We start from the raw sequence: 18523 nt of genomic DNA, 5'->3' as shown, positions 1-18523 counted from the left end.
TACAATAAGTCACTTGCTTACAATAACTAGCATTTATCCAGATTGTTTAAAAAATATCATTTTCCCATTCCCAATATTGCTAAGCATTTCATTTTTATCAAAATTCAGATTTCTTCTAGATTTAAGTACTGAAATTGTTTAGATTTTGTGAATACTTTATTTTGCAAACTTACCCCTTCAGACATATTCGCAAATACAGGATGTTGTGAATGGTGGTCTGGAAACTACTTCAAATTCGCAATGATGGGCTGTTAGATATATAGACTCTGATATTTGTAACTGAATCAGCATGGATGTGATCAAGAGTTATCTTTCTACAAATATTCACAAAGGATTTGAATTTGCGGTCGACTCTCCTCGCATAGTGACGTGAAAATAAATTGTGTGTGAAGTATAAGTGATTTACAGTATTATGGCAGTGGATGTATGGGTGAACAAGAGATCAATTCTAACATCAGCTTTATAAAGTGTATTCCAATGATGATAATGCTGTTAATCTGGGTTCCATTGACATTTTATATGGAATTTCTATTGACAGGAAGAAGCTGCAAGGGCTAAACGCCTTGGTAGTAAGATAGATGGCAATCTCAACCCGATGGAGATCTTCTGGAGGCGTCAGAGTGGTAGTGTAGTTACCTCCCCTGTTGGACAAAAGCAGGCAGAGGAATCAACTAGTAGAGCAGGGGATTCTGGCAAACGACGGGCCACAGGTACTGAAAAAAAAAAAGATGATGTGCTTAAGTTGGTAACATAACAATTTTTCTAACCACACACTTAATAGCTTTCACTGTTCAATAGATGCTGTATTTGATTCATGTGTATGTCTACACACTCATATTGCTGTATAAAGGGCAGTAATACCTCAATCAGCTCAACTTCACATAATACATGTTGTTCAATTCTAGCCCAGTGTATTTGTCTTTCTCATGAATCTTAGACCATTGACAGTATGGTGTCCTTTGGCAAAACAATTCACCCAAATCTACTGTGGATATGAGGTGATGGTGTTCCTGTATAGATCAGTGAGGTAGACACTGCTGAGGTGATGGTGTTCCTGTATAACGATCAGTGAGGTAGACACTACTGAGGTGATGGTGTTCCTGTATAGATCAGTGAGGTAGACACTGCTGAGGTGATGGTGTTCCTGTATAACGATCAGTGAGGTAGACACTACTGAGGTGATGGTGTTCCTGTATAGATCAGTGAGGTAGACACTACTGAGGTGATGGTGTTCCTGTATAACAATCAGTGAGGTAGACACTACTGAGGTGATGATGTTCCTGTATAACAATCAGTGAGGTAGACACTACTGAGGTGATGGTGTTCCTGTATAACAATCAATGAGGTAGACACTACTGAGGTGATGATGTTCCTGTATAGATCAGTGAGGTAGACACTACTGAGGTGATGGTGTTCCTGTATAACAATCAGTGAGGTAGACACTGCTGAAGTGATGGTGTTCCTGTATAGATCTGTGAGGTAGACACTACTGAGGTGATGGTGTTCCTGTATAGATCAGTGAGGTAGACACTACTGAGGTGATGGTGTTCCTGTATAGATCAGTGAGGTAGACACTACTGAGGTGATGGTGTTCCTGTATAGATCAGTTAGGTAGACACTACTGAGGTGATGATGTTCCTGTATAGATCAATGAGGTAGACACTACTGAGGTGATGGTGTTCCTGTATAGATCAGAGAGGTAGACACTACTGAGGTGATGGTATTCCTGTATAGATCTGTGAGGTAGACACTACTGAGGTGATGATGTTCCTGTATAGATCAGTGAGGTAGACACTACTGAGGTGATGGTGTTCCTGTATAACAATCAGTGAGGTAGACACTACTGAGGTGATGATGTTCCTGTATAGATCAGTGAGGTAGACACTACTGAGGTGATGGTGTTCCTGTATAGATCAGTGAGGTAGACACTACTGAGGTGATGGTGTTCCTGTATAGATCAGTGAGGTAGACACTGCTGAAGTGATGGTGTTCCTGTTTAACGATCAGTGAGGTAGACACTACTGAGGTGATGGTGTTCCTGTATAGATCAGTTAGGTAGACGCTACTGAGGTGATGGTATTCCTGTATAACGATCAGTGAGGTAGACACTACTGAGGTGATGATGTTCCTGTATAACAATCAGTGAGGTAGACACTGCTGAAGTGATGGTGTTCCTGTATAGATCAGTGAGGTAGACACTACTGAGGTGATGATGTTCCTGTATAGATCAGTGAGGTAGACACTACTGAGGTGATGGTGTTCCTGTATAGATCAGTGAGGTAGACACTACTGAGGTGATGGTGTTCCTGTATAGATCAGTGAGGTAGACACTACTGAGGTGATGGTGTTCCTGTATAGATCAGTGAGGTAGACACTATTTACTACAGGATTATCTTTGACCTGTATATACAGTGATGAATCCAGCAAACAAACATTTAATATAGAACCTGCACTTATATTAAGTACCTGTATAGATCAGGAGTTTGGTGTAAATGTACAATATCATTATTTTAAAGTGATAGTGTGAACAGCAGTTGATATTTTTATATTGTGCTATAAGGTGCTGAAAAAGACAAGCCCAAGTGGATGAAGAGTGAGGTGGATGATGAGCTAAGTAGTATGTCCGGCACATCGGATGTTAACAGGGAGGTCAGTGGATCTCTGGACAGGGTACTCAAGCGTCCAGTTGGTCAGACTAGACCAGCACGTAGTCCCGTGACACGTACCAGACAGTCCAGTCCAACCCCATTGACACCCTCATCTTCTACAGATGATGTCAACATTGGCAAAGGTATTTACCAATTATAAAAAAAATGGTTGGTGTTTCTATAGGGTGTTGGTATTACATCAACAGTTTCCAATCTAAACTAAACTTTTGATATGAAACAAGAGCTACTAACTGAGTCTTTGGTGTGATTTTCTATATCAACTGAATGCAGTTTGAATATCTGTGACAACTGAATACAGCTTGAATATCTGTGACAACTGAATACACCTTGAATATCTGTGACAACTGAATACACCTTGAATATCTGTGACAACTGAATACAGCTTGAATATCTGTGACAACTGAATGCAGTTTGAATATCTGTGACAACTGAATACACCTTGAATATCTGTGACAACTGAATACAGCTTGAATATCTGTGACAACTGAATACAGCTTGAATATCTGTGACAACTGAATACACCTTGAATATCTGTGACAACTGAATACAGCTTGAATATCTGTGACAACTGAATGCAGTTTGAATATCTGTGACAACTGAATACACCTTGAATATCTGTGACAACTGAATACAGCTTGAATATCTGTGACAACTGAATACAGCTTGAATATCTGTGACAACTGAATACAGCTTGAATATCTGTGACAACTGAATACACCTTGAATATCTGTGACAACTGAATACACCTTGAATATCTGTGACAACTGAATGCAGTTTGAATATCTGTGACAACTGAATACACCTTGAATATCTGTGACAACTGAATACAGCTTGAATATCTGTGACAACTGAATACAGCTTGAATATCTGTGACAACTGAATACACCTTGAATATCTGTGACAACTGAATACACCTTGAATATCTGTGACAACTGAATACAGCTTGAATATCTGTGACAACTGAATACACCTTGAATATCTGTGACAACTGAATACAGCTTGAATATCTGTGACAACTGAATACAGTTTGAATATCTGTGACAACTGAATACAGCTTGAATATCTGTGACAACTGAATACAGCTTGAATATCTGTGACAACTGAATACAGTTTGAATATCTGTGACAACTGAATACAGTTTGAATATCTGTGTCAACTGAATACAGCTTGAATATCTGTGACAACTGAATACAGTTTGAATATCTGTGTCAACAGTTTAAGCATTTTTTTTATCTGAAGAGGGTTAAATATATGTATAAACTCCCCCATTTACATTGTTCAATCAAACCTGTCTTATGAGACACCCAATGTGACCAACCAACAAGTGTCTTAATATACAGGTGTCTTAAATCTTTCCGTAAATGTGCCTCCTGGTCCCTGTTGTCGTGTACACACGACAAAAAAATATGAAGCCTCATCCCCATTGTCGTGTACACACGACAAGAAACTTGATATTACCTGCATTACGATTAGTTGGTCACAGCAGACCACGGATGAGTTATCAAATAATTTTTCACAAATTATCAACTTCCCAACTTGATAAAGATTTTGATAGGTGAAAAGTACACAATTTTCATCATGTAACCCAATTTGTTTAAATTTCCAGCGAGATGTTGCGCAGTGTCATCACCAATGAAAACAACATGGCGGCAAGCGCATTTAATACGAACGTTCAGTCATACGTAGTACTCAATATAAAGTGAAATTTTTAGTATTAAATGAGCAATAATAGTTATCTTTCACTATTCACAGATATCTTTACTTTGAAGCTTTTACGACTGATGTTACCAAAATAAATTGATTAAATTCCCATTTGAAGACCACACACTAAAACTGTATTAAGGACAATGGATCGCAGTTTGTTTACGATAACACATCAATTTTTCGGTTGTAAGACAGATGTCAGTTGTGTATAATGTTATGAATACAAAGATGTATGAGTCTTTTAACAAAACAACCAGCGATGAGAACATTGGTCAACGGTTACCTGCATTTTTCAGCAGAATTTACACCTCATCTGAAAGCAACACAAATAATCCGCCATTTTGCGCACATGTGCGGAGCTGCACCTCAAAGCAACATCCGGTACGGAACCCGGACAGGAATAACAGTACAGAAAAAGTTAATATACAGTTGTATTAATATACAGGTGTATTAATATACAGGTGTTGGCAGCACTTAACACAGGATTGATATAGCGCTACATTTTATAATCTATCTAAAATCAGCAACATTCAATTAACCTAGACCAAATCTGAATTCTTGTAAAATAGAGGGGAAATCACATCATATAGAGAAGATATTGTGTAAAATAGAGGGGAAATCACATCATATAGAGAAGATATTGTGTAAAATAGAGGGGAAATCACATCATATGGAGAAGATATTGTGTAAAATAGAGGGGAAATCACATCATATAGAGAAGATATTGTGTAAAATAGAGGGGAAATCACATCATATGGAGAAGATATTGTGTAAAATAGAGGGGAAATCACATCATATGGAGAAGATATTGTGTAAAATAGAGGGGAAATCACATCATATGGAGAAGATATTGTGTAAAATAGAGGGGAAATCACATCATAAGAAGATATTGTGTAAAATAGAGGGGAAATCACATCATATGGAGAAGATATTGTGTAAAATAGAGGGGAAATCACATCATATGGAGAAGATATTGTGTAAAATAGAGGGGAAATCACATCATATAGAGAAGATATTGTGTAAAATAGAGGGGAAATCACATCATATGGAGAAGATATTGTGTAAAATAGAGGGGAAATCACATCATATGGAGAAGATATTGTGTAAAATAGAGGGGAAATCACATCATATAGAGAAGATATTGTGTAAAATAGAGGGGAAATCACATCATATGGAGAAGATATTGTGTAAAATAGAGGGGAAATCACATCATATAGAGAAGATATTGTGTAAAATAGAGGGGAAATCACATCATATAGAGAAGATATTGTGTAAAATAGAGGGGAAATCACATCATATAGAGAAGATATTGTGTAAAATAGAGGGGAAATCACATCATATAGAGAAGATATTGTGTAAAATAGAGGGGAAATCACATCATATAGAGAAGATATTGTGTAAAATAGAGGGGAAATCACATCATATAGAGAAGATATTGTGTAAAATAGAGGGGAAATCAAATCATATAGAGAAGATATTGTGTAAAATAGAGGGGAAATCACATTATATAGAGAAGATATTGTGTAAAATAGAGGGGAAATCACATCCTATGGAGAAGATATTGTGTAATACTTAAGAAATGGTCGTCCATGTAGGATTGTTTCTTTGTATTACACACATCAGTTTTGACAATATACTCCTGTTTAGTGAAATTTATTTTTGTGGTATGTTTATAAAATGATGTCGCTTTCATCCATGTTTCATTCTATCATCTCACCTTCAGGTTTAACATGGGAAATACCATGGGGGGACTTATAGGTAGCAAGAAACTGTTTATTTACATTTCCCCTGAAATTACTGGTCATGTTTGAGATATACAGGTATAGCAGTTTGGTTATGAAAAATACATCATTACATGTGTATATATTTATAAAATACATAACAATTACATGAATAGTAGAGAGATAAAATTTGTGTAAATAACAACTTTCCTCTGATTTCTGACATGTGATTGCCATGGTTACCTACTGAAAAAATGCTGTAGATTCAAAAATACTGCTAATTCCAACATAATACAACTTTCTAGAATATTTTATTTTCTTAACACCTGTCTTACAATCAAAAACACTGACATGGTAACAAAGTACTTACATTTCAGCAAATTCCAACTCAGAAATTCTTCATAACATGACCACATGTAAATACTGTGAAAATTTCACTTCCTGTAAAGCTTGTTTTTGGTGCGTAGACACAGATGCGAGACTGCCCAAATAGTAATCTCCAACACAAAGCTAAAATATTATTCTGACAAAAAATGAAACCCCACATTGTCCCCTTCTACAAGACCAATTGCAGCCATGATTTATTTTTTAAATTTTATTTAAATCCTTTATAATGGGGTAATCTAATGAACAAAAAAATCACCCATGGCCACACCGAGAAACTGTGGACTGCTACCTATATAGTGGCCTATTACACAGTGTGACTTAATATACAAAGTGAAACAATTTTTACTTTACTGTTACATTTTAATATTATAAACTTTCAGGTTTCTCCTACCTGTATTTATCTGTTGTCACAGATTCCTGCGGACATTGAATAACTGTCGTTCATCTTACCTGTATTTATCTGTTGTCACAGATTCCTACGGACATTGAATAACTGTCGTTAATCTTACCTGTATTTATCTGTTGTTACAGATTCCTTGCGGACATTGAATAACTGTCGTTAATCTTACCTGTATTTATCTGTTGTCACAGATTCCCTGCTGACATTGAATAACTGTCGTTAATCTTACCTGTATTTATCTGTTGTTACAGATTCCCTGCTGACATTGAATAACTGTCGTTAATCTTACCTGTATTTATCTGTTGTTACAGATTCCCTGCTGACATTGAATAACTGTCGTTAATCTTACCTGTATTTATCTGTTGTTACAGATTCCCTGCGGACATTGAGTAACTCTATTGGACATACTGTAGCCGAAAAAATTCAGATACTCAAACTAAGAGACAAAGTTGTCAGACACGGTAAGTTATAACTCCGAATCTAGCCAACCTAAAATATTTTAATTCATCCAAATTTTGACTCAAACAATGTTTATACATAAGGTTGACGATATCAGTTTCCTGATGTTGATTACAGTAGGGCAAAGCTACGACAGTACACGAACAGCATAGTGTAATCTGATATTGAAATAGCTGTTAATAGTCAAATTTATTAATTTCTACTTTCTCCTTTTATTGTTTATACATCTGAACAACAAAACATGTAATAACAACTCCAATCAAATACATCTGTACTCACATCGTTATGTCCGGCACACGTGTACAATATCCTTACTGACCAAAGACATATACATGATATATTTTACGGAATGACAATAGAATGAAATTAAAATTTGCTTTTGATACATTACAAGAAACGATGCTATAGATCTTACCAATATGATTACGATTAGATAAACTGATGAAAAACACAGCACTAGAAAGTTTTTACCTGTTATGAAAACATTGTACCAGCACTAAATTTAACAAATTATACACAGATAGACTCTATCCATGAAAAATACTTTCAATAGTTCATGGTCCAAACACTTAATCTGACGTAGTGCTTGATTATAGATCTTTAGTAAACAAACTCAAAATAAATTTCTCTCGGAATTGTGGGGATCAGATTGCATCAAAAAGTTTGTGCTGGTTTGACAGTTTCGTTTTTATCCTTCCTAAAGATGCAAGCAAGCTAAATGTTTTTTTAACGTACAGGTAAGTCACTGCTACACGATGGTGACACTAATTAAGAAGTCAATATTTGATTGGATAATTAAACAGGTACTTGATTACCAGAGACCAAGTGTTGTGTGTACGATGGACTGATACACAGTAATCAGCCATGTGTTACACACAGTTAGTTGACTTCCTACTCTGTGTATGCATTGACTGATTTTGTTAGAAGACGAGCCAATGTTTTGGCAAAAATTAATTTCGCGACAACAAATAACTTGCTTTACAATTAAAGAGACTGAAAAATCGCTTCAACTCAAGCAAAATTTTGACTTCATGAAATACGAGTCATGCGAGCTAAAATTATCATGATATAGTAGGAAAATAATTGAAACTTGGAAATTATTTCGACTCAAAACGGAAGTTGGACTCCAGCGATTTCGAGACAATCATTTTCAACTATATATACATGTACAGTATGTTATTCAATTTAGGACTGCCCTGCATATTTCATTTTTGAATATCAAGACACTGGGACAAATTTGCAACCAGTAAAATTTGGTTCAAACTCTTGACTCTCTTACACTTTGTGATTGCTTCTCTGTCAGGTCGTACAAAACAGTCGAGTCTGGCTACAGCAAAGGCTTTTGTTGGCCACTGTCCTGACATGTGTCCCGAGATGGAACGATATGATCGGCAAGAAAAGCGACGTCTTCATCAGTTTGAAACTTTACAAGGCGTTGAGTTACAGGTAAGCAGTAGTTTTAATGTTCCTTTAAGTGATGGTGTAACTTTACAAGGCGTTGAGTTACAGATAAGCAGTAGTTTTAATGTTCCTTTAAGTGATGGTGTAACATTATTTTGTAATATTAAGAGTAGAAATCAAAACAAAAGTTCCTGTGGAAATCATTCTTTAATTCACTTTATTTGATCAAAATCTTTCAACATAGAGAAATTGTTGTATTCAAGAACTGAATGATTTCTGTGTAAAGTTTAGTGGTGTGTGTGTGTTAATGTGTGTTTACTTTGTTACAGCCTGGTATGAACCCCCAGGTAGATCACCTTTAGTTAAGAACTTTCATTTCTGTGTAAAGTTTAGTGTGTGTTTACTTTGTTACAGCCTGGTATGAACCCCCAGGTGGATCACCTTTAGTTAAGAACTTTCATTTCTGTGTAAAGTTTAGTGTGTTTACTTTGTTACAGCCTGGTATGAACCCCCAGGTGGATCACCTTTAGTTAAGAACTTTCATTTCTGTGTAAAGTTTAGTGTGTTTACTTTGTTACAGCCTGGTATGAACCCCCAGGTGGATCACCTTTAGTTAAGAACTTTCATTTCTGTGTAAAGTTTAGTGTGTTTACTTTGTTACAGCCTGGTATGAACCCCCAGGTAGATCACCTTTAGTTAAGAACTTTCATTTCTGTGTAAAGTTTAGTGTGTGGCTACTTTGTTACAGCCTGGTTCTGGATCACCTTTAGTTAAGAACTTTCATTTCTGTGTAAAGTTTAGTGTGTGTTTACTTTGTTACAGCCTGGTATGAACCCCCAGGTGGATCACCTTTAGTTAAGAACTTTCATTTTGTGTAAAGTTTAGTGTGTTTACTTTGTTACAGCCTGGTATGAACCCCCAGGTATCACCTTTAGTTAAGATCACTGTGTAAAGTTTAGTGTGTTTACTTTGTTACAGCCTTAAGAACCTTTAGTTTTTCTGTGTAAAGTTTAGTGTGTTTACTTTGTTACAGCCTGGTATGAACCCCCAGGTAGATCACCTTTAGTTAAGAACTTTCATTTCTGTGTAAAGTTTAGTGTGTTTACTTTGTGTGGTAAAGGTTCACCTTTAGTTAAGAACTTTCATTTCTGTGTAAAGTTTAGTGTGTGTTTACTTTGTTACAGCCTGGTATGAACCCCCAGGTAGAAAGTTTAGTGTGTTTACACCTTTAGTTAAGAACTTTCATTTCTGTGTAAAGTTTAGTGTGTGTTTACTTTGTTACAGCCTGGTATGAACCCCCAGGTGGATCACCTTTAGTTAAGAACTTTCATTTCTGTGTAAAGTTTAGTGTGTGTTTACTTTGTTACAGCCTGGTATGAACCCCCAGGTAGATCACCTTTAGTTAAGAACTTTCATGTAAAGTTTAGTGTGTTTACTTTGTGTTCATTTCTGTGTAAAGTTTAGTGTGTGTTTACTTTGTTACAGCCTGGTATGAACCCCCAGGTAGATCACCTTTAGTTAAGAACTTTCATTTCTGTGTAAAGTTTAGTGTGTGTTTACTTTGTTACAGCCTGGTATGAACCCCCAGGTAGATCACCTTTAGTTAAGAACTTTCATTTCTGTGTAAAGTTTAGTGTGTGTTTACTTTGTTACAGCCTGGTATGAACCCCCAGGTGGATCACCTACGAGCTGTGAAGGAATATAGTAGATCTTCTGCTGATCAGGTGATTTGTCTTTCACCTTGTATGTTTCATTTATGTCAACTTTATTCAGTCTTCCATAATTTGGAAAAAATCATCTTTGTTACAGTAGGTTGTAGACACAAATTAATTAATTAGTTAAAATGATGAAAATTAGTTGTGTAAGAAAATATCCCTGTATACACAACAAAGATATATAATGGGACAGTTACTGGTTTGAGAGTTAAAACTCTGTTTTATATATGGATATATAGGTAATTACTGTAAAATTCCACTTGTTATACTGTATCAATCTGTATCCTATTATGGATGGAGGAAATCAGTGATTCCTGATGGGTTGTCATTGTACATTTCTGATATTCCTTATTGCATAAAAAATCCTATCTAGTTTGAGATGATGTTTATTGTTCGCTTTCTTACGTCCTCAAGTAAAAAATTCACAGACAAAAGCAATAGTTTTGATTTTTTTGTTCTATGTACCATGTAATGTGTTTATCATGTTAAGCCTCTGTTAAGTCTGCCACATATGGAGCTGTTTCAATACCAAGTTCTTTCAAAAATGCTTTTTGTACTGTGAAATAATTAATTTTGGTTAGAGTTTTATTTTCTATTGTTTTTGCAGTTACTCTAAAAATTTGTTTGTCCACAAAGTTTTGAAATTTATATAAGTAGAGGTATTGAGCTATGATTATTCACGAAATCAAGTATCCACAAAATTTTTTTATTGGTTTTTTTATTTTTGAAAAATCAGAAAATAAAGTTCCACAAAAATATATGTTTTTAAGATTAATCTAATACTCTTTTACTGCTCAAGGAAGAGCCACTTCCCTATGAGTTACGTCCTATATCAGTTCTGGTGACAACCATGAACTACCTCCTGAGTGAGATAGCTGACAGAGGAAATGACGGAACATGGGGTGACTGGTTTGATTTCCTGTGGAATCGTATGCGAGGTATTCGGAAGGTAAGAAATTACAAAAGGAACTCCCGCAACAAATCACGTTTTGGTCTGTTTGATTTGACTTCTTTTTTAATCATATGTGAGGGATTTTTTAAAGTAAGTTTTGAGGATGTTGCTGATCTTAGAACAACTTGATTCCTTTTAAATTTATCTTTAAATAAAGTAAAGAAAAACTAGTATCTGTGGAATCACGTTTATAATAGGCATGGCTTGTACTGAAGATTAAACAGCTTCTTTGCTCTTGATTGATATAAAAGTAGTCTGTATCTGTGTTGTCAGTCGTTTTCTCATGGTGTGGTGATTTACACATTGAATTGTCTGGTGTTTTAGGATATTACTCAACAACAGTTGTGTGACATCCACACAGCCGAACTCCTGGAAAAATGTGTCCGATTCCATGTATTCTGTGCAGAACGACTTTGTGAAGAAGATATGTTTTCCTTTGATGAAAAAATCAACAATGAAAACATGACAAAATGTCTGCAGACGTTAAAGGAACTGTACCATGATTTGTTGAAGAAACACAACACCTTCTGTCACAATGAGGCTGAGATAAGGGCTTACATGATCCTAATGAACTTGAATCAGGGTGATATTTTAAGGTTAGATATGAACAAAACAACTGAAACAAACTTCTGTTTAATGTCCCTAATTGTGCCCAGCTAATATCAAAACATGAAGACAACATGGCCGACAGGCAACCATCTTGAATTTTGACAATGAAATCTGTTATTGCACTAGATGAATGTTGTAGGTCTGCCTTAGTCCCTAGTTGTGCTATTGAGAATGATAGGGAAAACAAAATGACAAGACAGGTGGCCATCTTGGATTTTGACATTCAAAGCTTGTTTTTGCTATTTCCTGAAAAGCACTAGAAGACTGTTTATGAAACTTTATGTGTAGGTTCTTCTCAATCCTTTATTGTGTCAATTTGAATTTTAGATTGATCAGGAAAATAAAAAAGTAGATAGTTTGACATCTTGCAAGGTAATAGGATATTTATCAAACCTGATATCTAGGCTCCCCACTGTCCCTGGTTGTGCCCACTTGATTTTGATTAAAACAATTCTTATTTCTTGAGAGTAATTAGCAATTTTCATAGAAGTTCTACACCTCATCATATTAACCCTATAGTATCATACAAGTTCTACACCTCATCATATTTACCCCATAGTATCATACAAGTTCTACACCTCATCATATTTACCCCATAGTATCATACAAGTTCTACACCTCATCATATTTACCCCATAGTATTATACAAGTTCTACACCTCATCATATTTACCCTATAGTATCATACAAGTTCTACATCTCATCATATTTACCTTATAGTATCATACAAGTTCTACACCTCATCATATTTACCCCATAATATCATACAAGTTCTACACCTCATCATATTTACCTTATAGTATCATACAAGTTCTACACCTCATCACCGCCATTCCTATCTTGCAGACATCTTCTTTTGTTTATCCTTGTTTATCATTTGTGCTGCCCTCAGATTTTAAGGTCAGATATGAATACAATGATAATGGGAAGCAGGTATGTGAGTAAGGTTTATTGTTGAAATCAGTTGAAAGACTTTGAAATATTGAGGTGAAGGTTGCATTGACAGTCTTTAGATTTCTAAACATTTCTGTTTGTTTCTGTGCCACTAGAGAAACACAGCAGTTACGAGCAGAAGTTAGAAACTCGGTTCACATACGGTTTGCACTGCAGGTGTATTCTGCCCTCAACAGTCACAACTATGTTAGATTCTTTAGGCTTGTACGTGATGCCTCCTACCTCAACGCCTGTATCATGCACAGGTAAGTCCTTCCCAAAGGTAGTTAAATCTCAGAATGACAGAATCATGAATCATACCTTCATTATAAATTGCTCTGCTACACTAAGCCTATGCTTGGACATAACTATTTCTGTTCAGTAGAATTGTAAATAAATTTCATTATCTTGTATTAACTTGGATAATAAGCCCAGACTTCGAATCAGAACTTGTATATTTGCCCCCAGCCCCACCCCCCTGGTCTCTGATATAAATATTGTAAATAATGTTAAACAGTGTATTTCATCTGTAAAGCAAATATTTGAAAAGATCCTACCTTTTTAGGATGAAGATTGGTGGTAAGATGATAATAAATTTGACAATGAAATATTTTGGATTTTTCTTGTACAGGTACTTCACTCAGGTACGGGGTGGAGCACTGAAGAGAATTCTGTTTACCTGTGGAAAAGGGGATCACCAGGTATTTGATATAGAAATATTGTTTTATACCTTAGAGAAATATTAAAACAAGGTAAACATTTACCTGTAGAAATAAGGTAACACCCGAAGATAATGTATGTTGACATATAAAGACAAAGTTTATGTTGGACTGCTGGAACTAAATAATCGGGGTATTTAGATCCTCACATCTGATGACTTTAGACATTGTAATGCATTAAGCTTTAAGATGTATTCATTAGATATGGAGAGTTGACTAAAAGGGAATTAATGAAAAGATTAGCGGGAATGTCAATGAGTTTTGTAGTGTTTATGTTTTAATTCTCAAGTTAAGTTTGTATTATCATTAATTTATTGCGTCTTTAATTTGTATTGCAATAAATATTTTTACTATTGATTTGAGTTACTGTTAGGTTGTGTTACTATTAATTTGTATTATCAATTAGGGCCGGTTTCCAAAACGGCCCCTTCTCTGATTCAAATTTCCTGTTGGTGGTGCATTGCCCATGCCGTTGTGGTCACAAATCTATAAAGTATAAAGATTTAGGTCACTTGGCTTGTTTTTTATGGCTCCTCAAAGTTGTACCTTTCAGAAGCTGTCTAAGTGTTGATAAAATGTGCATGTTATGTAAAATATTAATGAAAATCTAATCAAATGATAGTCACCGTAAAGAATACATTCATGGCATGATTGTGACAAAAAATCATTTTCCATTGCGCCATTTGGCTGTTTTATGGAAGAAACAATCTCAATAATGCTATTTTCGATAACATTTTAGACACAAAAACTGTGTTTTTTAGAGAATACACCCTTTTATGGGCGTTGGATGCAAACCAATTTTTATCCTATTAAATAGTACGTAATATGCTATTGATGAGAGGAAAAATCATCAAAATGTAAGTGGTGGAACATTTTCAAATGTTGGGTTGAATTAGCCTATGGTTGAATTGCCGATTTTCGACTTTCTTTAGATAATCAACAAAAAAACGAGAGTATTTGCTCGGTATGTTGAGAATATGTACACAGATATGAAAAAAAGTGAGAGAAACACTTTTTCATAAAAAAATCCAAGATGGCTACTTCACAAGTCCCCGTGGTTGAAGACATTGGCTGACAAATAGACAGAACAACAAACAAAACGTGTTCCTTATGATTTTGGTTGGTTTTCGCATTTACGGGAGTGTTCATAGCTACGGGCGATTGTATAATACCTATATTTATAAGTTTGGTTAGTCACATGGTAACGGGGATCTTTCATATCAAGCCCCAAACATACTTTCGACATATGCACTCCGTTGCCGCGTGGAAAACTATTTCAAGTTTTGTCGGAATTTCTTTACCTGTGGTTGTAATGGTCGAGGGTTTTCCAGCGTCCTGTAATACCCAAGGTAGTACAAGATACTGGAGATGTGCGCACACATTCCCATCGTTCTCTCTCCAACTGGGCACTGGCAGTAGTAGTCCTTTATTGGGGCCTCAACATCGGGTGAAACGTTGAAACGTATCCAAATGTTATATTTCGTTTGGCTTTTGTGTCGAGAATGTATTTGACATCGGAGAAGGTCTGGGGAGTGCTGGTAAAGCCACACCTCATAGTCTCCGTCATCACTTAAATGTTCGGCGATGTAACCAGGAGCCAGAGATATCTGATACGTTCCACACGTAATGGTTCTCAAGTAATCAAGATTGAGACGGGGAAACAGTACGGAAGATGCATCCATCTTGACAAACTCGGACCTTGCCCGTCTAGATAGATCCGGATCTATCTTGACTCTCTGAGCTAAACCATTCAGTGTTGTCAAATGGTCCTTCATACGTTCAGCCATTAGCCTATCTTTGGCATCTCTCTCTGGAGATCTCTGGTAGATCGGTCCTCTAATACCATTCAGACAGGCTGTGACGGGCCGAAGCAAAGCCTCAATGACATCGATAAAGCTGTTAGACACCAATTGCGTTCGGAAGAACGTCCAGTGTTTCAGACGACCATGATAGGATTCCACAATCCACCTCGATTTAGTGATAGTTCTGTCAAGATTTGCTTGGACGTCAGAATGTTGACTTTGACCGGGTTTCAGGTATAACGGCATGCTAGCATTGAGGCCAGAGGTTCGAGAACTGGTAGGACATCTCTAAAACCTCGGTCAACGACAACGTTGTCGTCTGATTGTAGCCAAGTAACTAGCTTGTCCATGACTTTTTTTTGTAATTGTAGCATCATTTTCGCTGCCAGTGAATGGTCCTACGGTGTCCAGAATGTAGCCATCTGGTAAGGCGATGCTCATGAATTTGACATAGTTTCTCTTCTTCTGGCCACAGTATGACATTCTCTGGAGCTTGTGGTCAGAGCTTTTCTGGATATAAATATAGATGCCATCTAATATGGCAGTGGCTTTATCTCCAAAAAATGCTTCTGAAAAGACAGTATTGTGCCCGAGCAATTGTTCTCTTGTCAAGTGATCCGGACCAACAAATTGTGGGACTATCGATGTGTCTAATGCCTGTACTATGGAGTGGAAAGTTTTGGACACACTTGACTACGAAATTCCAAAAAGAGAAGAACACTGACTCCAGGAAATGTCGGTTTTCAGTTTTACCCAGAACAGTAATAGAGCATCGTGTGTAGTCTTGGTATATATACCAGATGAAAGATATGGGGAACAGTGCGAGTGGATTTCGAGGAACTGATCTTTGGACCAACCTGTCCAGGCCCATGCATGCCGAGTCATCAAGAGAAGAAAAGCTTATTGTAAACGCAGACTGGTTCTGTGAAAGGACGTGCGACACCTCTAGGAGGTCATTAATGATTTCGGACGATTTTGATGGTAACTGAGATTCCAAGGAACCTCTACCATCAAGGACAGCCTCTGTAGACGGATCTAAGTCGTTACCAATAAGGTGAATGGAGCAGATGTGGGATAAGGTGGGACACCACAGTTTGTGTGAATAGATCAGGTGATGTCTTGCACGTTTTGGTAAGACTGATGATTTTGTTCCATTTTTTGGAAAGGTAACAAGACAGAGACAGCATTTTTTGTGTGAATATGATCCATTCAAAAGATCATGAAGGGTCAGCAACGGCAGGATATGGGACGGGGAGTCGTCTTCGTCCTCTATTTCCTGGTTCTGCTCGGGTTCAGGTTCAGGCTGATTTTTGTTCCGAAGATACTTCATGTAGCACTTCTGGCAAATAAATGCTTGTTCCTTGTTGCACCAGCGTATCTAGGAGCCATTTATATTGTGGACTATTTACATTGCGTGCACGTTTGTTCTTATTGCCACTACGTTTCTTGAAGTATACTTGACACTCTTCTCCAACACATTTACCCTCCATCTTGAAACAATAACGATTGGTTTATGAAGCGTCGATAAAGTAACAAAATAGCAAGCCACCGATGATTGCTGTAAACAGTTAATACTTAGTAGTTCGGTACAATTATGCGAAAATGTGTGATAAATAACGAACAACTAATTACACAAAATAACAAGACAATATAATAAATCACATTCAATACCTCCAAGAAGTGCAGAATTGATTGATTACTTAGAACAAAATAAAGTATTTCATATGGATAATCTATCTATTCGATGTGGCGTGGTCAGCAGGCACAAAGAAAGTGAGACAAGTCAGGGTCCCAACCCTGACAGAGCCACAACGCTTTGGAGATGGGACAATAAAACAAGGAAATTGAGACAAGAATTGCTAGCGTCGAGTGAATGATTTCGTAAACATATAGACAAAGACATGAAGATACGGATAAATGTACAAGGCCACACGATCAGAAAATTCAGAAGAGGACAGCTTGAGATAGAACAGTATTCATGTATCAGGGTGTCCTCAGTGTAAATCTTTAAATCGATACTATTTATTTAGTCGTTACACATCATAAAACTGTCATGAAAATATCCGCTCTGATATTCAATATAAAAGTTTATATATAATAAGCTATATAATAGGGTTTCAGACAAGGTTGTTACTCATTTCCCCTTTTTCTTTCAATTTACAACCACATTCAGGCAGCGATATGAGAACGTTCCACCACATGGAATTAGCTGATTTTTGGTACAGATATGAAACAAGTTAAGCTCTATCCGATTTTCTGGAAATTTGCATCCAAAACTATATAACGGGAGAAAATTGCAAATTTATGGCATTTTTCTTCATAATTGTGTCTCTGCAAGTGCATTTTCATCCGAGAATTTTTTTTTTTTATGTTTTATGAATAAACACGATGTTTTGGAAATATTTATCAAAAGAAATTTATACTATGTTGCGAATTACAAATTCGAGATAACCTTCTTTTATTTACGAACTTCTTTTATTTACGAACTTATGTCTTTGATGCTGAAATTGACAACTTTATAAAAATACATTTTCACTGAAATTATGAAATCTGGGTGTCGGAAAGGTGTAAAATTATTTTTCGGAAAAGAAAATAACAGTAGTTGAGCTAGATAAGAAATTATACGGGGGCAGGCTCCTATGGAGAATTAACACTACTGGAAACAGGCCCTTTGTGTTACTGTTAGGTTGTGTTTCCATTAATTTGTATTATCATTAATTTGTGTTACTGTTAGGTTGTGTTTCCATTAATTTGTATTATCATTAATTTGAGTTACTGTTAGGTTGTGTTACTATTGATTTGAGTTACTGTTAGGTTGTGTTACTATTGATTTGAGTTACTGTTAGTTTGTGTTACTATTGATTTGTGTTACTGTTAGGTTGTGTTACTATTGATTTGTGTTACTGTTAGGTTGTGTTACTATTGATTTGTGTTACTGTTAGTTTGTGTTACTATTGATTTGAGTTACTGTTAGTTTGTGTTACTATTGATTTGAGTTACTGTTAGTTTGTGTTACTATTGATTTGAGTTACTGTTAGTTTGTGTTACTATTG

The 18523-nt window shown here is 36.2% G+C and overlaps 1 protein-coding gene across 1 annotated transcript in view; it reads left to right on the top strand.

Moving 5' to 3' along the window:
• Positions 1-18523, top strand: part of LOC132559920 (germinal-center associated nuclear protein-like) — a 47450-nt gene that overhangs the window by 3195 nt on the left and 25732 nt on the right. Inside the window, exons 6-14 of the mRNA XM_060224551.1 lie at positions 539-710; positions 2561-2791; positions 7253-7342; positions 8644-8786; positions 10397-10465; positions 11256-11405; positions 11733-12004; positions 13066-13215; positions 13581-13650. Of these exons, the coding sequence (XP_060080534.1) occupies positions 539-710; positions 2561-2791; positions 7253-7342; positions 8644-8786; positions 10397-10465; positions 11256-11405; positions 11733-12004; positions 13066-13215; positions 13581-13650 (1347 nt within the window). The remainder of the gene's footprint in view (positions 1-538; positions 711-2560; positions 2792-7252; positions 7343-8643; positions 8787-10396; positions 10466-11255; positions 11406-11732; positions 12005-13065; positions 13216-13580; positions 13651-18523) is intronic.

Source organism: Ylistrum balloti, unplaced genomic scaffold (genome assembly GCF_031769215.1).
Source record: "Ylistrum balloti isolate Yb309-2 unplaced genomic scaffold, AGI_CSIRO_Ybal_v1 Utg370996, whole genome shotgun sequence".
Taxonomy (NCBI): Eukaryota; Metazoa; Mollusca; class Bivalvia; order Pectinida; family Pectinidae; genus Ylistrum; species Ylistrum balloti.
This window is presented reverse-complemented; position numbering and strand designations above follow the sequence as displayed.